The 27,416-nt window shown below is 40.2% G+C and overlaps 2 protein-coding genes across 5 annotated transcripts in view; one reads left to right on the plus strand and one right to left on the minus strand.

Annotated features, from left to right (window-relative positions):
• Nucleotides 1-3,729: 3,729 nt before the first annotated feature.
• On the minus strand, nucleotides 3,730-7,737 carry RGS9BP (regulator of G protein signaling 9 binding protein). Its single transcript, XM_072346188.1, has one exon. The coding sequence runs from the start codon at nucleotides 7,595-7,597 to the stop codon at nucleotides 6,884-6,886; it is 714 nt and encodes a 237-aa protein (XP_072202289.1). The 5' UTR covers nucleotides 7,598-7,737; the 3' UTR covers nucleotides 3,730-6,883.
• Nucleotides 7,738-7,846: 109 nt separating this feature from the next.
• Nucleotides 7,847-27,416, plus strand: part of ANKRD27 (ankyrin repeat domain 27) — a 37,186-nt gene continuing 17,616 nt past the window's right edge. The window contains exons 1-13 of one of the 4 annotated variants that reach the window (XM_072346185.1): nucleotides 8,066-8,162; nucleotides 9,366-9,554; nucleotides 17,282-17,412; nucleotides 18,842-18,952; nucleotides 19,987-20,143; nucleotides 21,638-21,792; nucleotides 22,105-22,164; nucleotides 22,258-22,311; nucleotides 22,396-22,461; nucleotides 22,536-22,612; nucleotides 22,949-23,070; nucleotides 23,605-23,683; nucleotides 24,455-24,587. In XM_072346185.1, the coding sequence (XP_072202286.1) occupies nucleotides 17,311-17,412; nucleotides 18,842-18,952; nucleotides 19,987-20,143; nucleotides 21,638-21,792; nucleotides 22,105-22,164; nucleotides 22,258-22,311; nucleotides 22,396-22,461; nucleotides 22,536-22,612; nucleotides 22,949-23,070; nucleotides 23,605-23,683; nucleotides 24,455-24,587 (1,116 nt within the window). In that variant the 5' untranslated portion in view covers nucleotides 8,066-8,162; nucleotides 9,366-9,554; nucleotides 17,282-17,310. Of the gene's footprint in view, nucleotides 8,163-8,503; nucleotides 8,606-9,365; nucleotides 9,555-17,281; nucleotides 17,413-18,841; nucleotides 18,953-19,986; nucleotides 20,144-21,637; nucleotides 21,793-22,104; nucleotides 22,165-22,257; nucleotides 22,312-22,395; nucleotides 22,462-22,535; nucleotides 22,613-22,948; nucleotides 23,071-23,604; nucleotides 23,684-24,454; nucleotides 24,588-27,416 lie in introns of those variants that run through there. The other 3 variants (XM_072346183.1, XM_072346187.1, XM_072346186.1) reach the window with 3 other exon arrangements.

A 27,416-nucleotide genomic window follows, 5' to 3' on the forward strand; every position in this document is an offset into this window, starting at 1 on the left:
CCTTGGGACAGAAGACAGGCAAATGCAGGTTAAGACACGTTATTCTCCACTCCTGTTGCTGCATTTTACCAAACAGCCCTGGGGTATGGAAGTCACCTCCACCTGTAAGGAACTCCCTCTCCTTGTCTTTGAAAAAGCAGTTCAATATTTTTTCATGACAGAGCTGAACCACCTCGTGCAAGATCCCAGAAGCAGATGAACAGGTTCTGAGGATCCCTTGCACAGAGATCTAGGGTGGAAAGCATTGTTTTACTTCCTCCCAGTTTCCAACTAAGAAAGGCAAAACCTAAGCACTGCAGATGCACATGCATCTCCTCTTTCAAAGCAATATTTAGGTTGCTGAAGATAGTTCAGATAAATATGGAAAATGTCCTAAAGCCAAACTAGATTTAGGTTAAGTATAAAGCACGCTTCTTTTATTCATCTCCAAATTACATGATTTCTTTCTTCAATATATTCTGCTGAAATGCAGAGTTCATCTCATTGGTACTTAACATTTTGAGTAATGTTATGAGTCAGTTCAGAAAGAATGCAAAATCTGAGATACTCTTTTACTCAGGAAAGACCAGGATAAATTATATTGCATGTCTTCTGAATGATGAATCAGTGCAAATCACACCACTTCAACAGTTAATTATGGATGAAAAGTAAGGTTCATCATTATTTCATGATCCAATTTTATTTACACACTGTCCTGTGACTTGGATATGATTACAGGAAGTCAGTATAACTTGCATCTGATAGAAGTTTGGTCCCCATGCAGGTTTAGTGCCTAACATATCTAACCAAATGTTACAACTTCATGTATCAAAAAATGAAGCATTTAGTAAAGATAATAATGTCTTAAAATGCCTCGTTTCAAACGGAGAAATTCTAAAGCTTTTAGATTGCTTAAGCTCATGAATTACAATGAATAGGCAGACTTACTAAAATAAACAATAAATTATAAACTGTACACTTTTCCAAGTACTGTGTCTGAAATGTGAATAAATATCAAATCTTGACGGTGCAGGTTTGTAATTACAGCATCATTAAAATTTGTAGTTACCTTCATACTGAATAATTTCCAACAGATGAAAGCAAATCAGAAAACTGGGTTACAGATAGCATTAACAACTGGAAATGTTCTACTTCCAACAGACACATGATGGATTATATCTCTCACGCACACTGAAATTATGGTTCTAATTCTGCAGCCTTCAATTACATGAACACTCTTTACACGCGTCATTTCTCACGAGTAGTGATGGTGTGCATGAACAGTGATCCAGACGACTCCATCTGGGACCCAGAACTCGAATGTATATTTACATATAAAGTGACACACGCAGTTAGCATGTTAGATTCAGTTGCTAAATAGTACATTTTTGGTGTGTGAAGTACTCCTCAGTAACTCCTCAGTAACTCCTCAGTATTTTTTCTTAAGATAGTTATACATAGTTGTATGATGCCATATTTACTCTTCTTAGGAAAGAAAAAAAGCCATGATTTTCAAAATCATGTTTTAGGCTGTGTAATTCCTTAATGCTGATATATCAGTTCAACTGTACGTATTTGAGCATTTGTGTGTAAGTGACAGACTTGACTGGTCATGTACTTCGTTGATTTTTTTTCATACAAAGTGAAAAACTGACTAAAGTTCCAAGAAGGTGAAAGACACACCTTGTACCTTTATTCCATGATTACTGTGCACTGAATTACAACCAGCTGTTAGAGGATTTGTTTCTATAATGTGAAGATGTTATCAGTAAGCATATGATGAATAAAGTCATGTAATAACAGTGTAAATGAAACATACATTTCAATAAAAACAACCGGCAAAACCAAAATAAAATAAAAACAAAACAATAACAAGGAAGAACCCACAAATGGCTGTATAGAGGCTCAGGAGGTGGATTTCTGCCTCTTAGGAAAAGCACTGTTGATTTTCTGACAGAATGACAAGAGCAGAACAACATAATTGCTTTTTCTAGCTGGCCTCCGCAATTCACAGAATTTCAGAGCAGCTGTAATTTTATTTGTTTCTGCCTACATGGCCTCGAGGTGCACAGCTTCCAGCGTGTAGTGTTTGTGCTTGGCTGTATAGGAGGATTCAGAGGAGCCTTGCTGTTGGTTATGTGCCATGTGACTTTTCACCTTCTTAAAGGTTTATTCAGTGGTAGCTGATTAAGCTGGGTTTCCAACACTGTCTTTACAACACTGCAACAGCTATCTGATGACAGATTCCATCCTTTGGGGGCCGCTTCATCTCAGTAGCATGAAACAGAGAAAAGGAGTTTTCTTTCAAGTAAAACTGATACCAACATGTAGCTAATTAAAGTGTTTCTGATATTTTTAGTCTTATTTTGTATTCGGTTTATCAGAGAATGGGTAGTCAGCTCCAGTCAGATATGCTATATTTTCCCAGTCACTCTGGATGTAAGAAATTACGTTCTTACAAGTCATAGCTTAATACCCTGATGCTGTTTTTTGCTATTTAACAAAAAACATACTTTGTTTATGTAAAATGAAGACAGTATTTGCATACATCTGTCTCCTTTCAGTACCTTGTCCTTCCCTCAGCACATAACTAATAATTTTATGAGAAAGACAGACTTTTCTAATCCTCCTTTTGCTGTATGCTTACCATAGCAAATGCTGCTCACGTGTAGACTACTATTTTGTCCAGATCTCTTCCCGCATTAAAAGACTTACATAATCGTATTGAGAGAGAGCACTTAGAGATCTATAATCCACTGGTCTTCCTGAATGACTTTTTACATAATGAAAATCTGTGAAGGGTAAATATGTTGAGTAGGAGTTCCATTAGCACTTAAATATAATAGATTTCTGGAAAATATATATAAATAACACAAACCTTGTATTATAAGATGGAAAAGAAAGCACATAACCAATCCTTTCGGACTGTAAACAGTAAGCATGTATTTAATTCTTAGTCCAGAAGCTAAATGGTAGCAGCCAGTTTCCTTGGTTGTTAAATAACTGCATTCCCGTAACAGAGCTTCAATGTTTACAGAATTTTGAAACCAATTTTATTTCATGCTCATAATGCTGTTAAGTTTAGTGTCATTTGGTCTGCAAGATGAGGAGAGCCGCTTAACTGTGGTTCTGCATTCATTTCGTTAGCAAATTAAAAAACTAACATTTTCTTACATTTATGGACTAGGAGTCCTGAAACAAAATTACACATTGCGGCATTTAGCAGATCTCAGTTCAGACAGTTTGATACAACTGCTCATCGTTGTTGCTATCAATACCACAGGACTAGACTTTATACTTCTTCAACTGTGTATATCTTGTGTTAAAATAAATACTAGAAAAATGAGGACAGCATTTGGATCCTAACACAAGAGGATCTGTTATTCTGACCTAAAATCTCTAGATTTCAACTTCTGAAGCCAGTGGTTGAGAATTTACTCAATGCTCTTGAGCAAGCAACATCATGCCTGCCATCCTGAAGGGAGCTGTTTTTAAGGCAGAGGTTTTTTGACTTTTCAAATGCCTGATTTCCCTGCTTTATAAATTTAGATATATCACTGTATTCAATTTCGGGTACGTGAGAGGGGTGTGTTTATTGAAGGACAACATAATGTGAAGGCTTATTATGTTAGCTTAATTTCTGTAGTTGAAATAGGAACTGTTTCTTTAGAAGTGCTTATTGAAAAGGCACATCAATATTCCAGTTTTCGTTTGCTTTTAATCACTGCTGCAAGCCAACCATTTAGTTATAAGAACATACTTTATTTTAAGTTAAATAAATAGTGACAATAACAAGTTTCATTCAAGTGTAGAAAATACCACTCATGCACAGGCAAAAAAACAATATAATTCAAGTCAGCAATAAGATTTCAGTATTCAGCAAATTTAGTGTGTGTCCTATGAATAAGGACAAAAAACTGAAGTAGAACAAGATTCAAATTAAGCAGTGAGCATCTTCATTTGTAGTGAAAACACAGTGACATTCTCATTCACTGGTCAGCAGCAGAGTATTTGTATTCTCATCATGCTAAATTCAGAGTATTTGAAATTTGACCTTCCATTTCCATTCTCGTTCCACTTCCACTCCACTGGGAAAAAATCTACGAATTTAGCACACTTATTTATTTCTTAATTTAAGAGAAATATCAACGCTTTTGGACAGTGGTGGTTTCATACCGTTTTGATTTGCATACTCATGCTCCCAGCTCTGTCACATTGTGCATACACTTGTTTCAAGTGTGTTTTTTTACACAGGAGATTAATAACAGGAATTAATAACACTATCCATTTAGAAGAGACTGTAACGATCCTCTTAGAATTCTATTTCATCTTTTGATTTCATATATTAAAAAAAAATACAGACTTTAATGAACAAATTAACAGTGGATAAATCTGCAGCCACCTTTGTCTTTAGATTTGAAAAGACATTATTTGTACAAGGTTCAATCCTTTACTAACTGCATGCACACTCAAATGAAGTAAGACTTAACATAATTACCAAGTCTTCAGGTCCTGCGTTATTGAAAATCAAAGCAAAAAAGTAATGGACTGAAAATGTTCAGCTCATGAACTCACGTGGCTTGCTTTTGAAGACGAGTCTTAAAAATCCCTCTATACAAATAACTGTTGCTAAATGTTATATCCACTTAGGATACCAAAGTACAAAATAATGAATGCAGTAGATGTTATGTTACCATGTTTTTTTATCTCCCAGAAACCCAACTTGAATGACTGGGGTTTTCAGAACATGAGTTCAGATTCCCTGATTTCAAAAGGAATATGACGTTTTCAAGAAGCAAAGAAAAAAGTCCAACTTCTGATGCATCTTCATGTGAACTAAGTAACAGGAGACCGCAATAACAAACCCTTAGTGACTAGTGGTGGCCATCCTTAACAGTACATTCTCTTGCAGCTTTTGCTGTATTTTCCATAAATGTGTTTACTCAGTATTATTGTGAAAGAGTTCTCTGCATTTAAATCAAAACACAGCTATTACACCTCATATATGTCTAGACAGACTGAAGCAGTAGCACCAGTTAAAACAGGCTTGACTGTTTAAGAGTGCTGCTGGGGATCTATACAAACTAAGTTCGCTATGTACAAAACACATCCTATGGAATGAGTGAAACACAGTAGAAAGGAAGAGTCTTATACATTAATTCCTATGTGAATCGTGTCTAGACTGGATCAATGTGCATAACTCACAGCTCAAGACTCCTCTTTTTCCTCACTAGATTCAAATTTGTTACATGCTTTTTCTACCCAATTCCACTTTTATTACACATTTATTAGTCACCTGCTGCTGTTCTTAAAAGTTTTGTCCTCAACTCAAAAACTTATCACCTGTTCATATATGTTGGTAACATTCATTAACAAAGATAGATTGTTTTCTAGTAACTTCACCAGACATATCTGATTATTACCTTTAGATATGTGTCCGTAATAATTGGGGTGGTGGACTAATTAGGTATTAAAACCCCCATGTGAATGGGTCTCTATAATTGCCCTGCAGAGTGTCTCATATGCACTATAATGTAACTAAACATTCCTGAATGAATGGCGTGTATTTACATGTACAGAACAAATCTCCATAAACTACATAATAAAGAACATTAACACACGGGTCCTTTTATGAGACATAACAGAGCTTCTCTGCAAAGTTAATGTCCCCCCAGTTCTACATTTCAACAGGCAGTTTTTAGGTAAACACTGGGAGTTTTCTGCTGCTCTTGCTTTTATCCTCCCAAACTGCAGGGTATCCAATTGGACCAGTTATGTGTCCAGTGCTACAGACTTCCTCTTTCCCAAATGATTTCTCAGAAATGAATGAGACATGAAACAGATTTTTTTTTAAGCTTTATCTGGATTTCTGCAAAGACCTCAGGAGTTTGCAGAAATGTGACTGACTGTCCGTCAAGAGGCCAAAATCTCCGCCCATCGACATGAAAGACGATCTCTTTCAGGATGACTAGAAAGGTCTGCTTTCACCCTACACTGCTGCTGTTTGCCAATCTACTTCCAAAAATTATGTCATCTTTTATTGGTGGATTCACTGCTTCTCATCTCATAGTCAACTCTGAAGTTCAGACAGATTGCATCGACAGAAAGAATCTGACCAGTGGCAAGAATCAGCCTTTCTGCAGGGGGAGACACAATCATGGTAAATGTGGAAGAAAACCACAGGGCTTGCTAGTACTTTTCTGACTACGCAGCTCTCCCTTTTCTCTCTCAGGGTGTGGAAAGCCATGAGTTTGTGCAGTGCCAACCTCAGTAGCTGGGTTCTGTGCAGCCCTGTCTAAAGCTACAGACTGTACTTGCTGAGTACTGCTAGTTTTCTCTGCCCTCCTCCACACCTCCCTGATCATTAACCTTTATTAAAATAGACATTTACATGCTCTTATTGGTGTGTCCGTTCTTCCCTTTTTCCTCTACTGAAATAATATCTTGTGTATTGCTGAAAAAAATCTCAATCCATTCTGTTTACTGTCACACAAAAACACCTGTGTTGGCCTCCAAATTTGTGTCAGTCAGAAATACTGTAAACAGTGAGCAGCAGCAAACTGCAGAGCCTATTCAAGAACAAAAAATACAGGCTTCTCAGAGTGACGATCTATTAATAGCAGACAAATCGCTGTTATAGCCAGTAGTGATAATACCTTCAGTACTTCACAGTTAACCCTTACAAGTCCAGCTAACAAACACATCCTAGTTTGCAGGCTGATTTGCATCTCTTTCTTCAAGAAGCATGAAAGGAACTGTGCATTTCAGGATTTTGAGAGGCAGAAGTTTTTAGTTACATTTCCAAGTGCTAGGATGAGATACTCAGCGCACCCAAGTGACAAGAGACGTGTGGCACGAAGCACTTTTGGGCGGCCCTGTGAGAGCTCTCCAGTGCCAGCACCGTCTACGAGAGTTTTACCACACACACTGCCAGCACAATAGCAATAATGAGAACAGCGGAGAAAACAATCCCAGCCAGAACTTTGCTGATATCGCAGAAGGATTTGTTTTCCTCCACAGAGATCATGCCAATGGAAGAAGCGCCCACGCTGATGGTGGATTTGAGTTCAGCCCCAGGGTCTTGCTTAGCCTCTACTGTCCACTGGGGGACATTGACCTTCATTTCCATCTCGTACATCATTTCTCCTACCTGGTTGATTTCGTTCTCTAGGTCCTTCAGATCCACCACATCTATGTTGTGCTCAGCCTCGTACTTCATGTTCTGGACGCTCATGGCCCGGGCGGCCACGCCGGAGGTGCCCCCGCTCATGCCCGTCTGGATCAGGTGTTTTTTGGGGACGTTCAGCGGGAACTCGTGCCCCAGCTCCAGGGCTCTCCTCATGTCGATCTCCAGGATCTCTAGGCACGTGGAGAAAATCACCCATAGTCTCTCAAACTCGGCTTTGTCCTCCTTACTCACGGTTTTGTCCCTCAGCACCGTGGTCAGCTTGTTCCTGTTGGCCACCGCCAGCTCCTGGGCTTTCTGCCGGGTCTTCTTCAACTCCTCGCGCAGGTTCTGCGAGTCCGAGGTGCCTCCGATGGTCAGCACCATGTGCCGGTAGCAGGCGGTCACCCTGCTGAGCGCGTCCAGCAGCGCCTTGCACTCCTCCTTCACCATGGTCCCGCCGTCCGGGCGCCTCCGCCGCGGTTACCCGGCCCCGGGAGCGAGGAGCTGCCCAGCGCAGCCGCTACCAGCACGCATGGCGCGAGGCAGCCCCGGGTCGCGCCCGCCCCGCGGTCCCTCAGGCGGCGCCGACCGCTCCGGGCGCTCGGGGCGCGGGCAGCATCGTTTCCCCCGCTACCGCCGGCGGGCGGCACGACCGAGGCGCGTCATCCCGCGGAGCGCCGGGCGTCCGCCGATCGGGCGCCGTACTTTGACAAGCGCCAAACACGGGACAAAGGCAAACCCAAAAACTAAAGCTCAGGTTCTGGAGAACGGCGGCTCTCGCCGCCCGCTGTCAGCACGAACCCGATCCGGCGCAGCTGGGCGCCGCGCGGTCACATGGCGCCGAGCAGGGAGCGCCCGCGGCCTCCGGGCGCGGCCCGGGCCGGCCCTATAAGCCCTCGCAGGCTCCGCCCCTGTAGGCTCCGACCCCCGGCGGCCGCCCGCTTCCTCGTTCGCTTCCCGCCGCTGCCCGGCCATTGGCTTCGTGCGGCGCCGCACCGGCCCGCCCTGGATCCCGGTAGGGCTCGGCTGAGGCGCGGGGCGGTTAGGGGGGGCGGTGTTGGCGGGGCGAGGGTGCTCTTTCACTCCTCCTCTTCCTCCCGCAGCCCGCCGGTCGCTTTCCGTGGGGCCGGTCCCGGCTCTGCCCTCCCGTCCCCTCCTCGGCCAGAACGGCTGTGTCGCGGCCTGTGAGCTGTGCTGCGACAGGGGAGGTGCCGGCCTTGGCCGCGGCCTGCTCCCGGGCTGGGACTGCCACGGAGCCGGTGGGGCCTGGGGCGGCTCTGCTCGGGGCGCGGCGCTGTGGTTCCCGCCGCGTTGGCAGCTGCGGCTCTGGCGGCGTCCGGCCCGCGGCGCGGCGGCTCCTGGTGCCCGTGGTCCCGCTGCCACCTGCGGGTAGACCCGCTGCCCGCGCTGCGCAGCGTCGAGAGCGTTTAATGCAGTGCTGAACTTTCTCTCACCCCGGTACGTGCATTATTTATACCGGAGGAGTGCACTCGGGTTCCTACCGGGCTCTGTGATGCATGCTTTCTGTATATCGGCGTCACAAATACTTCAGCTTGTTTCTCGGGGGCAAGAATTTGTGGTTTTTTGCTCCTTTTCTGTGGATTATTTATGGAGGCCCCTAGGAAGTGTGAATATGGGGCCCGGAATATCTAAGGGTAATTAAAATCAAGAAATCAGACATCAGAAGGTACAGCAAACACAAGCTTCTTACTATCAAAAATGGTACATTAGTGGCTGCCCTTGTGTGTGTTCTGAAATACGATGTGGGCAGTGAGGAGCTGTAGGCTATGTTTGTACACACACCTGTGTCTTCCAGAATAGGTAACACTGATGCTGAGCACTACGTAGCGGACTGGGCTCTGTCTCTTAACACGTGTTTCATCATAGCAGACTTCTGGGGAACTTGCTTGTTATGACATGCACAGCTACTTATGCCTTAATACTCCTGGACAACTGTATGGTTTGATGTTGCTATGGTAACTAATGAGAAGTGAAAATATCCTCCAAGAGGTTGATCGTGATCCTGTCCCTTATCGTGGCAACACAGTGTGAGCCACAGGCAAGATATGGTGCTGTGCTGGGCAGGCTGGGTTCCTGGGGTTGTGCCAGGCCTGGGGGTACGTTGAGGCTGTGTTCCTTTTTTTACAATTCAGTTGCATGGGGAGTTTAGTTCTTTGCTTTCCTGACTGCTTTTTGTTCTGCTTTTGTGTTGGACCAGGCCACAAGTCGTGTGTGGCTTCTGCTGTACCCATGTGCACCTGTGGAAGAAACCAGCTGCCAAGTCCTGCAGCAGGCTGTGGGGTCACTGTGGAGCCACTGGGTAGCTCCCTACCAGTGGTAGGCCAGGTGTGGTGAATCAATGTCTGTTCCTTGCCGGAATGAAGAAGCACAAGATGCTTTTGACCTTGTGAGTGAAGTTTTGTAACTGCTTAATTATCGTCATGTGGTAGAAGGATTAGCTCTACATTTCAATCTGGAGTCCTGTGTGACTTAAGCTTAATCCTAACCACATTACATGTCCGTGTGTATGTGGACAGGAACTGCACTGCTGCACCTTACTGAGGCTGCTATTTCTTGTGGCATGCCAGAGTCTTGGAACTTGGTCTCTCTCAAATCCAGACGTAGCTGAGGAGGGGAAGGGATGTTGTTTTAGGAACGTGTGATTGTATGAGTCCAAAGGCAGCAGCAATAACAGTCTGTGTCAGGTAATGCCTAATAACATCTTTAGGTATGTCATGTGTGAAGAAAGGTTGTTCTGCAGGTGAGCTCTAATGAAGTTCAGTTGTATGCAATTAACTTATTCAGGTGGATTCTGAAAACTCTTACAATTTATTTGTAGCTTATCAGACATGCTGCTTTGAAATCCAAGTCCTGATAACCCTTTCAAAGAAGATGCTGACTAGCTGAAACTTTGTCCAGAATTTTTGACAACAAACAAACATGCCAGAATTACAGGGGAGTTAGGAAGCAGCACAATGAGTGCAAGCAGAAATGTTTGCTGGCTCTGTAGAAGGGCTTCCTTCCAACAGGTGTTTATGGTAGTGTTCTTGTATTGCAGTACTCTTAAAAGCTGCAAAATACTCTGCTGCTTCTTGAGCATTAGTGCTTGTTAAATCCTGTATCATTTTAATAGACTTAAGTGGTATTTTAGGTAAATACAAATCTGTTTTGTTTGAATGGTTGCTAAGTCTTGCCTCATGGCTTTGCTTCTGGGATGAGCTCACACACTGAGTTCAGGCATCCAAATGCTGTGACCTGAGATGGTTGGAAGCCGCTGAGATGAGGATGGAATGTAAGGATTAGATGCAGTGCGAACAAAACTGGTTGAGTGTCTGATAACACAGTGCAGCTTTGTTCATGTAACTCCTGGCTTGTGTTTTGTCATAAAGGGTCTTGCAATGTTGATCCAAAGTGAGAATTTTCATGTCTATCATGGAGGATCATCAGTCTGATAAGTCTATTGTGGGCTTGCTGTCAGGTGGCTTGGGCCAGTGTATGGTGCCTGGTGTGGTATTAAAGGCCAGTAGTGCTTGGAATTGTTTGCTGTGCTAGTTGGAAGAACTTAATCTGTGCAACTGTTCCCACCTTCCTTCCTCAGTGGTCTGTGACTCTGTAGTCAGTGTCTGTCTCCATTTTAATTTGTGCATCCAGTGCATAAGCTGAGGAGTTCTGCAACTTCTTTGCTTCTGTGAGTGAAGGATCACCATAATTGGCTTAAGAAAACACCATTTATCTTTGTACTGTAGCACCTTAGTTTTTGTGTGTTTTAGTGTGGTCAGTCCCCTGTGAATTTGTATGCTGGTACCTCTGCAAGCCTGCAGGGGTGACATTGTGTAAATGCATTGAGCTGATGGTGAGAACTTTGTCCCTTCTGTTAATGTTTGTTCCCTAAACTTGTTCTTTTTAATCTTTGTAGTTCTACTGATCAGCCTTTTCTGCTCTCTTCCTTCACAATTTGCTCGTGACTTGCTCAGGATTCCCAATTTGAGTCTTGAGTGCAGCCTTAGTAATGATAAGCTACAGAACAAACACCAGTGAGGAATTTGCAGCTACTCGGAATATTTTTAAACCTGCAGGAGTTGGGACTCCAGTCTCTCTTGGGTTGTCAGAAATGCAGCTGGTTCTAAGCACCTGAATAATGCCAAGAGAGGTGATCTCTGAAATCAGGGGATGTGACTGGGTAAGAGCAGACAGCATCCTGTGGGAGGGTGAGCTGCACATGGAATGCTATCAGAGGGATGCAATAGGTGGCTGGTGGGAGTCAGGCCAGTGTGTACTTTAGCCTCAAGCCTGAGAGAAATGCAAATGTTTTAGCACCAAGCTATAGCATGAATGCACTAAATTAGGAAGGTCGAACATTCTTTTTAAGAATGAGCTCTGGTTTAGAGTTTTTGGGGGGCTCATAGTGGAAAGCAGATGGGCAGAATGTACCTACTGCTGCCAGGTGCAGTGCTGTGCCCTGGGGTGCAGTGCTATGCCCTAGGGTGCAGTGCTAGGTCTTAGGGTGCAGCATGGTGCTGGGAGAAAACCAGACACTGCACACAAAAATCTGAGCTGTACTCTTCATCTGAAGAAATGCGACTGCGGGGGAGATAGAGTTGAAAAAGGAGCATGTTCCTGGAATGGCATTGACCTCTCTTTCCCAGAACCTGCTGCATCATGTCAGGCTCACATTCTGGGATGATATAACTTAGTTTTCCCCAGGTTTCTAGGAAGCCTTGAGCTGACTGATGCAGACTTACTACTTGATACTCTTGACAATTCAGAGGTGATACTCTGATATACTTCACTTCAGTAGAAGTCACTATGATCTGCAGCTGATTGTAAGAGGTAGAAATAGTTTCCTCTTTATCTGTCCCTTGTGGTGAGCAGGGTGCACTGGAATGTGTCTCACAGCCATAGTGAATCAGATGCTCAGTGCTCATTCGTTAGGGGTGGGAGTTTTTTGGTGTGCTCAGAAACAGCAGGTGTTTTTGCTACATGATGATTTGAGGTCTCAAGTCCAAACTGTGACTTTTAGCCTCAAGTTGTGTAAATATAAGGAGTAATACTACAAATAAAGCCGTAGTTAAAGTGGTAACTAGTTTTATTTGGACTGAGACTAGTTAAGTCCCACTCTTAAATTTCTGTTTGCAGAGTGCTTTAAGGTATGCTTAGATTCAGCTGTAATACTAACAGGTGGTGTTTTGTGAGATATTTGTGTGTGCGTGGGGTGAGGGAATGATCCCACTGTGTTTGAGAAGTCATTTGGAGCTACGGAACAATTGTTTCATCCAGGTTTCTTTCTGGAGAGCTTTACAGTTTGCTAATGTGGTAAATACACTTACAAACTTTACCAGGAATGTCTTAGTATAATGTTTAGCTGTTCTGAGATAAACAACTTGTAGCTGAGTAATAAGTTACTGCTTGGTCTGATTTGTCATTCTTTTGAGCTTTTCAGCAAGTGATATGCTAGTTATTGGTTTACTAAGCTGAAGTTGTTGCTGTTGTACAAGAGTCGGCAAGCAAAGATGAAATTGATGTCAGTGTGTGAAATGAGCAAGTCAGTCTTATGCTGTTCACCACTGAACATGAAGTGTTTCCATACAGAATCCTTTGTGCTGTTATGAAAGGCATTTTCTCTGTAGTATGTCTCATTAGGTCTGCAATGTTAATGCAGGATATTCAGGAGGTGTACTTCAGAACTGAATAAGAATTTCTAGAGTGGGGACATAATGTAGCTGTCAAGTAAAAGCAGTGGCATCTACTTCAATGACTATTTCAAAATGTTTCTTAAAAAGAGCTGGAAATGAATAGGTTTGTGAAAAGCACTTGATTTCAGTATCTCTAACAGAAAACCTGATGACAAAAACTTTCATAGCTAAGTCCTCCTTATTGCTTTCAGTACCAAAGGTCATAGGACTTGGTTTCCACTCTTTTGGAAAGAAGTGACGTGCTTGGATTCATTGCGTGGCTTTTCGCTTCAGCTGTTCCTGGTGCAAGATGTGTCATTAGAACTATCACTCTGTTCTTTGCCTACAAAGGACTTGGCTGTTCTAAGGGTATGATTATGTTGTTGTTTTCTTTTTTGTTGTGAGGAGTAACATAATGCTTATTGGATTCTCTGATGAGCTGGCTTCTGTTCTTCCAGCAGTCAGAGCTATTCCTGTGTTTACAGGCATGAAGCCACACAGTGAAGTGGTTCTATTTAAACATTTTGAAAGTAGTACTTATGTATTGCTTTACAGCTTAGCATGATAGAATTTAATAAACTTAGGGAATATGGCTTAAGGAAATTTTTAATGGGCTTTCAGTTGTGTTACTAGAACTCTTCATTGCTTATGACTTTGTGCTTTTTCCTGCTTGCTTAATGTTAGTAAATCTAAAGCTGCTCGAGGTGCAACTAGAGGAATAATTCCACCACTTGCCCCTTCAGTTCCATTAGATTAAAGTTGGATGCTGTGTTCTGCCAGCAAATTCTCAATGGGATATTCTAATGCGTTCTTAGAATTACCGCAGTGCATTAGCTGTTATGCTCAGATGCACTTAACTTTTGAGATGGAAAGAAATCGACTTATCTCAAAAATGCTCGAGCCAAAATTTGGGGGGTCTTTAATGTATTCTTCAGTTTCTGTAGACTTGATCTGTAGAAGTGTAGTGTGAAGGACTTGGCTTTGTTGTAATTACTATTACTACATGGCCTATAGATCCCTATTTCTGTCTGGGCAAATGTAGCTGATTAACTGCTTCAGTTAATTTAATGAACATTTCATTCTTTCTTTTGCATACCCATACATTAATCAGATACGGTAGCCATCCACTAATGGAGCAGTGCACAGATGCAGGGCTGAGGGAAAGATGTGAGAAAAGAGAATAAAATGGAGAATCCATTCTCAAAACAGTACTCATTTGACTACTGGTTGTTACTTCCTGCTGTGCAGGGACTTGGTTGCAGCTTTATGTGCCCTGCTAGCAGACTTCAGTCTGCTTCTGCTCAGGGTGACTTGCAAACACTTCTGTGAACTAAAAGTTAAAGCTTCCCTATTAGGTTTTTAGCATGTTGGCAGTATCTTAGTTGTACTGTAGTAGCTGAAATGCTAGAATTAATGCAGATTCTTGTCACTATTTCTTTGAGCTCTCAGGCATGAATTATTGCTGCAGTTAGTTCTGTCGTAAACAGAATGCCTGGCTCTCTGTGGATCTGAAGGTCGTTGTTTCAAACTTGTGTCGATCTGTCAACTGAAACAGTTTTTACAGTACCCTGATTTTTTTATGTATAGGCAGTAACTTAAGAGCTTCATCAGTCAAACAGTGAGTTTCATACTCTAAGGCTTTGTATGGGAGATTCTCCCCTCCAATACATCCTTTCTATCTGTTTTGCTAGAGTATTAAATATTGTTCCTGAGTTCTTATTAGACTAATCTTCTCTCTTCTTTGATGAGATGCAGTTTTCTGGAGAAGGGAGGTTCGTGGGCTGTGTTCTTCCTTCCCTTTTCTACTGTGGGAAAGAATTCTTTGGACTTAAATTCATTAAACTGAAAAAATGGGCAATATAGCAATTGGAAACACATGTGCACTGCAGTTTTGTCCCTGCAGTCTGATGCTTAGTTGCCTTCTTGTGTCATTATGCTCATCTCACCTCCCCACTGCCCAGCACCTGGCATCCTAATGCCTTCATGCACGCTGCACAGAGGGTCACAGCGTTCTCATCTACCTGTTGACTGGATAGTAAACATGAATTCACAAATAAAAAGGCAGGTGAAGATGTTTTGGTGGGCCATCTGCTTCAGTAAAAGTTTGTTTTGGAAAGCATCTTGGGAGATCATATAATCTAGTGTGGCTAGAAGGCTGGATCTGTATCACTTACAGTAGAGGTTTGTTTAACAGGTTCTTAAAGATTTACAATATTGGAGACCTGATAGCTTTGACAGGTGATCTAAAACATGTGTTTATTTTAAAAAGTTGGTCCTGATCTGTTACCTGACTCTCTTTACCTAAGCTGAGGCCTATTACTTCTTTTACAGATGTGGAACAAAATGCCCTTGCTGAGACCTTGGTACATCTGGGGGATTTTCTTACTTACCTCATGCAGTTTCTTTGCCTTAGCTAGTATCATCACACTGTGTTCTACATCCTCCTTTTCTGCCTTTCTCACTTAAGATTCTTCAGTCGATTTCATCTTCCCTGAAGTGCACCCAAAAAGGAATGTAGGACTCCAAAATAAGCTTTGCCGTGGCTGATGATTTTGCTAGCTGCATGTGTTCATACAGCCCTCTGTGACATTTGCCTTGTGTATAACAGGCTGGTGTTGAATCTTGTTTGAACTGTGAGCTCTAAGTCATTTATGGTCTTACTGGAATTATTGCTTAGCTAATTGTTAAAAGGCAGTTACTAGATAATTAGTCCTGCTTGATAAGGCCTATCTTAGTGCTGTGATAGCCAAATTGATATCCTTTTATGGAAGATATTTTTCCACTTTTGGAAAGCAGATGGACTGTTTCATCTGGAGCTTCATGAGGGGGGAAAAAACAACTGCTGGAGACAGTTACCTGCTGCTGCCTTAGTTGTCTTTAGTGGCTCATGCTGAGGTGATCCTGGCTGCAGGTAACTGCTGATAACTTTATAGTGGGAATGACTTGCAGGCTTAACTGATTAGGTTTGTGTTGAGTTCTCCTTGTGCCTAATTATAAGGAAGGACGAGACTGTATGTAGATCAGGTAACAGACAATAGATCAGTTAACAGCATAGCTGAAACTGAAGGACTGTTTAAAAATCTGTGTGAATTGGGAATGTATTTTTCCATTCAATTATACTGTAACACAGTGGTTTCATGTCTCTTCACCAGCCTGTGGAGAAGGACGTGTTTGTGGTACCAGTACAGCATTACTGTAGCTCGGTATTTCGAGTACTACATGATAAGCATCAGAATCTCACACTGAGCAGGTATTGTGCTAAGTAAAAGTCCAGACTTGAGAAAGCAAGGGAATCAGAATCACAGAATGGCCTGGGTTGGAAGGGGGACCTCAGGGATGATCAAACTCCAATCTCCATATGTAATACTAGACCAAGCTGCCCCGGGCCCTGTGTGGCACAGCCTTTTTCAACCTGGAAATGCTAACTGTATAAGGATGGCTTGCTCAAATTAAAGTTCTGTTGCCATACTTACCTTTTCCTGGTATATATAGCTGAAATTGCAGGAGGAAATCATGTGACTTATGTTTATTGTTTCCTTGGACAATCTGGACAAAGGGAAAAGACAGTCTACTTAATTAACCCCTTGTAAATTTGTTAACCTTTGTTCTTTTGAATAAAATAATGCTGAAGTTATTCTAGAAGGGTTCTACTAGGATTTTTCATGTCCTTGTAACTAGAGAATTAAAAGTAAACAGAGGGTTTAGTGCCTCTGGAAATCCTCTTTTCCTTGTGACGTACCTTGTGATAGCTGTCCAGTGTCTAGCAGTTGGATTTCTGTCTCTAGTAGCTTTTCTGCTCACTGTTTTGCCAGATGTTGTGTCTGTCTGGCTTTGGATGTTTGAGACCTTTTCTGTGGAAGTAGAGGTTACCACAAATATTGGATTTCATTGGTGTCTTTTTAATTACGACTTGGTTATACATACCTGCTTCTCGTGCCTTTCCTAAAACTTTCCCTGGAAAGTTGGGGATTACATTACACAAGGATTCCTGTTACACTGTCTGGGTGTCTCACTGATGTCTGTCAGTAGTTGTCGCTTACCTGAGCTTACTGTGAAAGCATCAGTGTCCCAGTGTTGTAGAATCTGCTGTGAAGAAGCTTTTAATTCCTGTCTTCTGGTTTGTGTTAGACCTTAGATTGTGTATCAGAGTGGTTATCATGTAGTTCTTAATATCTCTCTTCCTCCATTAAGGTTTTTCCCAGCAGATCATGCACTTGAAAGGGCAAAGGAGACATGAGGATACATGTGTAACAGGAAATGTTTTCTTTGGTATATGTGGACATAGTTCTTTCTGAATAACTTTTGAGTGACTGTGCTTAATTTCTTGTTAGTTAGGCATGACTTTCACTGCTCACATGGGAGACCTTTTTCTTTTTAGACACTGCCCCTTTGGTATTTTGCAATATTACACGTTCACAGATACCACACAGTACGCACTAACCATTCTCCATATGTTTTCTAGAAAATCTCCTTGAGGTATCTGAAGTCCATATGGCTATGTATGATGAAGACCTCTTGAAAAATCCCTTTTATTTGGCCATTCAGAAGCGGCGTCCTGATCTCTGCAGCAAAGTTGCAGAACTCCATGGTATTGTAAGTATAAATAAGTGTATTCTAAATTAACTTATTAAATAGCAGCAAATTTTTATTTAAATTCCATGCTTCCTAAGACTTATGAAGTTCAGCACAAGCCTGCAAAACATTTTATCTGCAAATGTGGACCTCTTGGTAACTGCCAAGTAGTAACAGATGGAAGTGAAAGCTTCTAACCTTCACAGGAAACTTGCTTTCTTTTATATGAACCAGTTGTACTTGTGCACTGCACTTGTGATTTAAATTACAATTGACCTCTTGAAATCCCTGGTGAGCAGATGATCACTTATTTCTGACAGCATTTTATATAGCAAAGCAAAGCCATTAAACTGAGTTGGAATAAAAAAACTGCAATCCTTTAAAACTTCTGAGTATCCTGTTGTTTGTGTTGATCTAAAATTGTGTGGAGATTCCACTGAACTCAGCTTATTCCTATCAGATTATAAAATTAAGCTTTAATTGGACAGGGCTCTATTACTTATTATTTAAGATAGTAATATGATTAGCGAATAGTTTTTTGTATTTCTTTCAGTCTTATCTGTATTCTAACACCTAATATCGTTGACATCCTTACCTTAATCTTATCCTTATCGTTAACTGTTCTGCAGGCTTGCATGAACTGGCTGACTTCTAGTATGTATGGTTATCTCAGTGATTTTATGTGGAATGAGAAGTGTATCTTTAAGGAAATTATCTGTATATTCAAGTTTAGTAATTATTTGTATAGTCTCAGGATTACTGGAGAACCTGAACAATGAGCAGTTAAACACTTTACTCCTAAAGACAAAAATCTGTCAAATATTTGCAGAACCCAGGTGTTCCATTGACATGCAAAGCTGTCCTTTCTGTTCTTGAGTGTGTCTTCTTATACTGGTGGTTCTAGAGCTGATAATGGAATGACTCTACATTTCCAGCATAAAAGTATTTGTATTGTGAGTTACACTGCTGTTTCTGGAGAAGGAAGGCTGTCATTTTAAGAACAGAAGCAATCTGAAGATGCATTTCTTGACAATGAAATATATTTTCTTTCAGTTTGTATAGAGTTCCTGGTATTGAAAGGAATGAGATCTCACAATACATAATTTTTCCTCATTGAATAGTATTTTCCTGTAACTTGAAAGTGCTCACGCACTGATTTACTCCAAATGACTGAAATTACTCCAAGAAAGTATTGTCTGAATGGAGAGTAACTTAGTTAAAAGAAGAAACTCAAGATTCCTTTTGGATTGGTAGTAGGAGTTTGAGCTTCTTGACATCAGAACAAATTGAAAATTAGATTAGCATTGTGTATATGGATGTTAAAATGAGTCTTGCTTACTAGTCAAGAATTTGTCTTTATCTGCCAATCTATTATAGTATAAAAGGCAAAAGCAATCAGAATGGTGATTTATTGTATTTATCTCCAAATTGTGATCTAACTCTATTTTAGGTATTAGTTCCATGCAAAGGAAGCCTTTCAAGCAACAGTCTTTCCAACTGCCAGTTTGAATCTTATGTACTGAAGCCACTAGAAGAAAGTTTTCAGACCTTAAATGGAAAGGTATTTCCGTTTTGGTATCTTGGGGACACTCTGGTAAATGATTCACTGCAGCTGGTAACTAACTGAATTAATGGTGGTTACAGGAGCCAGCCAAGAGCTAGTGCTAACTGGCCAAATAAATATGTCAGCCATCTAAAACAGTGTTCACTGGGATATGTTGCTTTCCAGTGATATGTGTTTTAATATGCACACAGGAATGATTGTCCTATTTAGATGGTTCTGACTCTGTTTTTTGGTTTACTACATCAGTGAAGAAACTTTGTCAAGCTTATCTATGTGTTTTTGTTATGGAATTTTTGACTGTATAAATGGGTTCTCTCTATTATTGGCTGTTAGGAATCTTGTTGCCTGGCGTAAGGGCCATTTTCACTTAATTAACTGCATCTTTAGCTTTCATGCTGCCTGTACTGTATGCAGATGCAAGTTCACCTAAGTTTAAGACAACTAAGGTAATACTGAGTAGTATCTGAGGCCTGATTTAGAAACTAATGCAAAGCCATTGTAACCAATGCTAACACTGCATAGATTTAAGATGTTTTTTTTTCCACTTGCCATTTTTGCAATACAGTCTGAGATTTTGCACCTATTTGCAGGCAGTTATTTAGGTATTCCTACTGAAGATGTTCACACTGGAGTTCTTGGGGATATAAAGCTGAGCATGAGGAAACATAGACAAGATAGATGGTGTCTTACTAAGGTGAACCGTAGACAACAAATATAAATTGCTTTTTTTTTTTCAGTTCCTTTTCTGCTAAAAGTGCTTGAAAATCTGCAAATAGTTACTTGGTTTCAGATATTTTCTAAACTAACTTTAGCAGAGGGATTGTAAGGAAAATGAGTACAAGCAAGATTTAGCTGGCTGTTGTAAACTGCAGGAATCCCCATTTCAGCCTACACAGCATGAGAATATGAAAAATCTGGAGTCTGTGACTTTTCCATGTTGCAAGATTCTTATTTCCCTGGGGGTTTAGCTGTGCAATGCACAAGTTAGAGTAATTGTGGGTTTTTTTTGAATTTTTCCACTTTTTTTCCAGGAGATCTTCATACAAGGAAATCTTGTCATCTTAGGAACTGGTTTTAACTATCATCTCTCAGTACCTGTTCTTTTTGAGGAAACATTTTACAATGAAAAAGAAGAGAGCTTTAGTATTTTGTGCATAGCTCATCCACTGGAAAAAACAGAAAACTCAAGTAGGTGTTGTAGTGATAACTGTTGGTCTTGTTTGCACAGTGATCAAATCAGTATCTTTGATGTACTTCATTCTGAGAAGTGTGGAGTTGACTGAAAGCTTACAGCACTTACTGATATGCTGGTGTGGGTGTTAGTATGTTGTTGTAAAAGCATTAAGTTGGTGCCAGCCAAACTTTATTTTTATAGGGCTTGTGTCCCAGTCTCCATGGTAAAGAATTATGGAGTACTTGATACGGCTTTTGTTTGTTTGTTTTAACAGTACTCAGTTTAGTGTTGGCTGTTTAAAGGTAGAATTTAAAGCCTTTGACACCTGTCTTTGGATGAAAGTGGATGCACAAAATTGGATTGTGGTAAATTTGTAGTCACTTCATTAGTGTTTAGAGGCTGTGTAGCATTGCTATGTAGCAGCTCATTTGGAGGTCATCTGTCTCATTTCATTTAATGTATTCTTTTTTTTTTTTCCCCTAATATTAAAAAAGCTGCTTGGTGAGGCTAGAATGCTCTTTCCAAGGCTGCTGTTCAAGCCGTGAATGTAACAGGATTTCCTTATGGAATTGTACCAAATATGTAACTGAAGCTACTTGAAATGTATGCTTTTTCTGAATTAAAAGCATCTCATCTTTCTAAATAAGTAATAATGTAAACAGATGACAAAGCGGTACTGGGCAAGTGTGAAAATAGTGCTGTGTGAAGTGTGGATGTTATGCTGAAAGTAAAATAGCTGAAATACATAGAGGCTCAAACTGTAAATAAAAATATATACATAAAATCTGTTCTTCAGTTTTTTTTGGCTATTATCAGTGTAGTTGTACAGCAGCCTTTCTGAAGGCTGAGGTGACTTGTAATTTCTGAGTAATTTCAAATGAATGAGATGTAAGCCTGTTATTAGTTGCCCATTGAGTGCAGATGAAGGGCTTGCCTAGAGAAATTTTCTTGGAAAGTCTATATATAAATGACTTCAAAATGAGGGATCAAACTGTATTATTTAGAAGAAAAGTGGATTTGGTTCAACATGTACGTGGAGCAACTTTGCCCTCTCATTCAGGAAAAAAAAGGTGCCTATAATAATAGGCTATTAAATAGGCTATGTAAAAGTTCAGGATGTGGGTGCTTTTATTTTTTACAGCTTATTTAGAGCACACTATCTTCCTGCATGGGCACTCAGTCAGTACTGTAATACGCTTTTCTTAAATTTCATGCCTGTCTCATGCTTCAGTTATGAGCAGCAATAAATTACCCCAGAGTAAAAGAGCATGCAGAATCAGTTTTTAGCTATTCCAAGCAGATTTTGACATAAAAGGCAAAAAAGCTGGCTCCAAGTGTGGTTATTTAACTGCAATAAGTTTTCATAATTGAAAGCAACACCTTCATTTAAAAGCTTAGTAAGCTGAAATAATGTTTCAATACACACAAGCTGGCTTGATATCTAGTACCAGGAAGAGCTTTACTGTGCATGTGTGTTCAATATGTTAATTCTTGGGTTTCATTTTTAGGTGAATCTACAGCTTCATCAAACATTTATTCTCTCAAAAATATTGAAGATGTTAGAGAATTCTTGGGAAGGCACTGTGAGAGATTTGATAAATACATAGGATCTTTCTACCGAACATTTAAAGAACACGAACGGAAGAGCCTCCGCCACTACATTGTCAGTATCTTGCTGCTTAGTTTACTAAATATAATTCCCTTCACTGCTTTGGGTATCTTTTCCTGTTAAGATTTGTTATGTCGGAATTGTCTAGGGAAGAACATAGGGAGGGAAGAAAGGATTTATAACTGTGAATTACTCATCTTGACTGTTATGTAAATGCAGTTCTTGCTTAAGATCTTACTTTGCTTTTGTTGATACTGTATGCTTCTAAGTCAGGGAAGCTCTCCTTTCTTTACTCTTTTATGCTTTGTTGCTTCCCATTATTAACCCAAATCTACTTTTTTTTTTTTTTCTTTTTTTCCTTCCTAGGATTCTGTCAGTGCACTTTATACCAAATGTCTCCAGCATCTTCTGAGAGATTCACACTTGGTAAACACATCACTAAATACAATAGTATGTAGCATTACTTAAGCAATAGATCATTTAACTCTCTCGCTGTTTATGTGGCTTTTCCTTTTTTAGAAGATGCTTGCAAAGCAAGAAGAGCAGATGAATCTGATTAAACAAGCAGTTGAAGTAAGCATCTGAAATGAAGGAAAACAATTGGCAAGCAATTTTAGCTGTTCCTTTCATGTCTAAGCTACTGTTCTTTTCCAACAGATGTATATCCACCATGCTATTTATGATCTAGTCTTCAAATATGTGGGGACTATTGAGGCAAGTGAGGTAAGTTTGATTGCTGAAGATTAACTACATTAATCCAATGCATTTTAAAAACTTATTGCCTTTCTGTTGATTAGGATGCTGCTTTTAACAAAATCACAAGAAGCCTTCAAGACCTCCAGCAAAAAGACATTGGAGTAAAGCCTGAGTTTAGGTGAGTGTTTCTGAGCCGTCACTGAGATCCTGTCTCAAATAGCTTTCTGGCAGGCTAAAAAGTTATCCTTCAGACAACAGCAAATTTTTATTATGCTTCATTCCTTTGAGATAGAGCAATTGTATTCTTTTAAGGCAGCTGTTTCATTGTTACTTCTTTGCTTATGGAGTTTTATGCCTCCTTTTCAATCTACAAGGTGCAGAAATGCAAGTGTAGGGTAGAGATGTGTCAATACCAATCTTCATTTCAGCTCTGAATAAGTTCAGACTTGGATTTTGGACATTTTGCACAGGAGCTATGATGTATGTTGACAATTTCTTTCAAATTATCTCATAGTTTTAATATACCACGTGCGAAGCGAGAACTGAGTCAGCTGAACAAATGTACTTCCCCTCAACAGAAGCTACTTTGTCTACGAAAAGTGGTACAAATTATTATGCAGTCACCTAGCCAAAGAGGTCAGTAAATAGTGAATTAACATAAAGCTCTGCGATTAGTTTTCTCTTAACATCTATGCACTGTGGTGTATAAACACCTGTTTGAATTAGTCTTGTGTTAAACAATTACATTGAGGTCTGCAGATATCTAAAAATAAAATCATTGCAACACAAGCTTGTCAACACTTTATGAGTGAGCTGAAGTACTTGATTAACTGTATGTTTTAGCTGGAGCATGTGGCAAGCTTATGTGATCTAGGACTTACTTTCTTCAGGAAGGCCCTTGGGATATGAAAAAACATGTCAATGGGCAGTGTTCTGACTTCTCCAGTGAAGAAGGAGGGAATGCTAATTAAATATTGCAGCTGTATGATTTGGCCCCTTGCAGTCTATTTTTAGAGAGAGATTGAGAACATACTTCGGAAAGATTGCATTGGTTACTAGTCAACTGGGAGAGCTGACCATTAGTCTTAGGAGGCAGAGCTGCATTTATAGGCATCAGTTTTGGTTTAAACTGTGAGATTACTAATATCAGATGTAAATTCTTTCTTCTAGTTAACATGGAAATCATGTGTGCAGATGATCTTCTCTCTGTCTTGCTGTATCTACTTGTAAAAACAGAAATCCCAAACTGGTATGTAACTTCTTTGGTTGTACAAAGCTCCATCATATTGCATTTAATGGTATAGTGGGGTCAGATGTTTCTGGACCTCTAGTTATAGCCTACCCAAAATGTAAGAGGGGTAATGTGATGCAGAAGACTAGTCAGATAAACAGCAAAGTTGTGATGGAATTCAGGACTACTGGGAATTTGTATTGTTTTGATTCCAAGTCTGGAAGACTGTTGTAATGGAGAAGTCTTCCATTTACTGGATCTGCATGTCCAGTGTGGACTTGGTACTGGTTCATGCACATCTACATTGGAACTGTGAAACTTTATGTAGCTTCTAGATGCTTGAGATATGGTGTATGGATAAATGTTTAATTACTTGTTAGAATATGCTCTTACGCTTATTTCATTTGTTGGGAAATGTACGTATAAACCTTTAAGCTACATCTGAACTGTATTGTTAGTGTATCCCAAATCTCAGATGTTATTAATTTACCCTGGTGCTTATGATGCTTGAAACTTGTAACATATGATTTCTTACTGTTGTTCTTATATTGTCCTTCATATTTGTTATATCTAGTTTTTAACTTTGTATTACATAATGATGAACTGAAGTGTTATGATCCTTCCACAAAGCTCAGAACAGCTATGATATTGCCAGCCTAACAGTCTTTCTAAAAGTTTTTTCTTAACTCACATTTAATATCTACCTGGATTGTCTGAAATGAGCTGTGATATTAACATATGTCATGCTAGTATCAACTTTAATGGTTCACTGTTTAAACTTTATTTCAGGATGGCCAACTTGAGTTACATCAAGAACTTCAGGCTTTGCAGTTCAGTGAAGGATGAATTGGGATACTGTCTAACCTCAATTGAGGCTGCAATAGAATACATACGACAAGGCAACCTCTCTGACAGATCAACAGTAAGCTAATCTTCAAGTCTGTCAAATGTGATTTTGGTAAGGTTGTACGATTATGTACCACTGTGGGGGTAAATCAAATCAGAAGAAGCAAACAGCTAACAAGTTCATTTTTCATACCTTAAAAGGTTTGGAGGCAGCTATACCTGAAGCAGAAGCTTAAATGTTCTAATGAAGTGCCAGTCCTGTAGCAACACTTGCTCACTGTACAGACTAAGAAGTAAATAAATCTGAAATAGATGTCTCTCCATTATGACTAGAAAAAATGACATCTCTTTTTCAAGAGCTGAATTTTAAGAAAAAATTTAACACTTTGTCTTCATACTGTTGTGGTTGTGAAAGCAGTGCAGTACATCATAGTAGGCATAGCTTGAACTTAAACCATTTTTCTTGGAATTTTAAAAAGTGTAGCTAGCAGAATGATGAAGATTTACTGGATAACTTTACATTACACTGAAGCTGAAGTTCTTTAAAAATAAGTGTTTGCAGTGCACGTAACTCCTTTAAACAAAGTTGATAATTTAGTGGGAGTGCAGGTCTGTATCATGTTAAATGGTGCTTGAAGGTTGAATTTGTTTCTCAGGTTTTCTAACACAGCAGGGACTAGAAGTTTGTGGATTCACTGCAGCTAGACCTTCTGTCAGTCAGGTCCAATCCCTTTGGGCTGATCCAGAATGATATTGATGTGACTTTAGAAACTTATGTGCTCTGAAAACTTTCTAGCTTATTAGAGGTATCCAATCTTGTATCTTCTGCTTAAAAGAAAATTAAAAGTCTACTGTTGCAATACTGTTTTTTCATTCTCCGTTGTAGAAATCAAAAGTAATTAACTCAGAACCAGCATGCCCATATACCTGGGGCACAATCTTAAACACTTAACTGTCATTTTAGTCTTTTTGCTGTTTGTGTTGGTTTTTTTTGTTATTCTTTCCATTAATTAGTCATGCATGTGTTTGTTTTGTACACAAACAAAAAAGCACTCTTTATGTGTAAAGAAATGATGGTACTTCTTGTTTGCAGTGTTGTTTCAAATTGTTGAAGGAAAAAAAAGAATAAACATGTTAGTTTAAAAGGAAAACAGCTTGCCAGTCAATTTTGCTTCCTGCAGTCACTTGGCTAACATTAATAATTAATACACAAATAGCAGTGCTAATGGTCTGGAAGTAGAACTGGAGCCAAAGTAGAATTATCTTCCACAAAAATGTCAGCAAATTAAAGAAAATAAACTGTTTCTGATGAAGTGCCCGCTCCTATCTCTTCTTACACAGCTAAAGCTAGCTGTTTGTTTGGGTTTTTTTGTTTGCTTGTTTCTTTTTTATGGACTGGAATTGCCCTCAGTGATTATAACTTCTTGGTAATTATCACTGACAATAGAATACTGTATTTATTTATCTGGGAGGTGCTTGTCTTGAAAGATGAGCTATATTGCTATATCTCAGTCTGTGTGAGGGCTGTCCCATGTTCCTTACATAAGTGTCTGCACCAGTATACAGTGTTCAGAGGAGTGAGCTTTCTTCTATACCTCAGCTGAATCAGCTCCAGGCCTGTACTGCTAGTTCCCTGCTTTCTGCCTTTCCACTTGTATATGAGCAAGCAGCAGGAACTCGCACACTTCCTCTCACAGTAGTCAGCATGACTTGAAGACTAGATGGGGAGGAAATAAAAGGAGAGACTTGAAAAGGAAATGAGTCACCCCATCGTCTCTAGTACCGGTTAAAAGGAAAGAACCATTGTCCCTACTGCAGGTAAAAGGAAAGGTGGCACACCTAGTTTCTGCCTCTTTGTTGTAGCAGATAGCCCCACTATGGGAACTGAAAAAAGGGAGTAAGGAGATGGATGAACATAGCAGAACTTCTGATGGAATTGCACTCCCTTCAGAAACCTAGCAGTTTAGGTATTTCCTTTATTCTGTGATAAAGGGAGATCTGCTTTCTGCTTAAAAGCAGCAGTTGTCAGATTGATGTCCCACAGCTTCCATTTACAGACTGTGCTCGAAGGTTTCCAGGCTCTGAGCAGGAACATTGCTGTGCCCTGGGCCTTCGTTACGGCTCCTCATGTGGCTATGTTTAATTTTATAGTTGGCTTCAGATGGCGTTTCTGATGGCTGACTAATGCTCTTGTCCAATTCCTAATGAAACCAACTACAGAAGGAGAACTCCACAGGGAGCTAATGTACCCTGTGGGAAAATGGTATGTCTTCTTCATGTCAGTAAGAAAATTACACTTAAAGATTTAACCAGTCCTTCATTAAAGATGATACAACTCTTGGAGAGACATTTTCAGTGTGGGTCAAAATGAGGAGAGAAGCATGCATTCATGCTTCTGCAAATGTAGAAGACTACATTTTCTGTCAAGCTTTCTTAATGTGATTTCCAATAAGTACTGGACCCTTGTTTAAGTTCCTGTGCACAGCTAATACATAGTAAGACCTCATTTACAGAGTTGAAGGTGGATATGAAACAGGGACTTGGTTGAAGCCATGCACAAGAAAAGAGGTAGCATTTAGATTCTTGTATGGAAGGAGCTGTAGGTGGCCATGGAGTTGGAACTGAAGAAGTGCATGGAGGAGGGCTAGAAAGGAAGTCTCTAGAACAAGTTGAGATTAATAAGGTTCACGGAGTGGTGTTAAGAGGGGGGGAAGAGAGTCTTCACAAGCTTTAAATTGTTAGTGGTGAAATTATTCTGGGTAGGTTGCTGTATGGAGACTCCTTTTTAGGTACAAATATCTATATGTACAGAGAATCACATCAGCTAAAAATATTCATGTTTGGTTGTAGATTAAATAAAGCTTAGATATAGCTGTCATACCTGTTAAAGTCCCACTCTAAGCAA

The sequence above is a fragment of the Excalfactoria chinensis genome, chromosome 11, assembly GCF_039878825.1.
Source record: "Excalfactoria chinensis isolate bCotChi1 chromosome 11, bCotChi1.hap2, whole genome shotgun sequence".
Lineage (NCBI taxonomy): Eukaryota > Metazoa > Chordata > Aves > Galliformes > Phasianidae > Excalfactoria > Excalfactoria chinensis.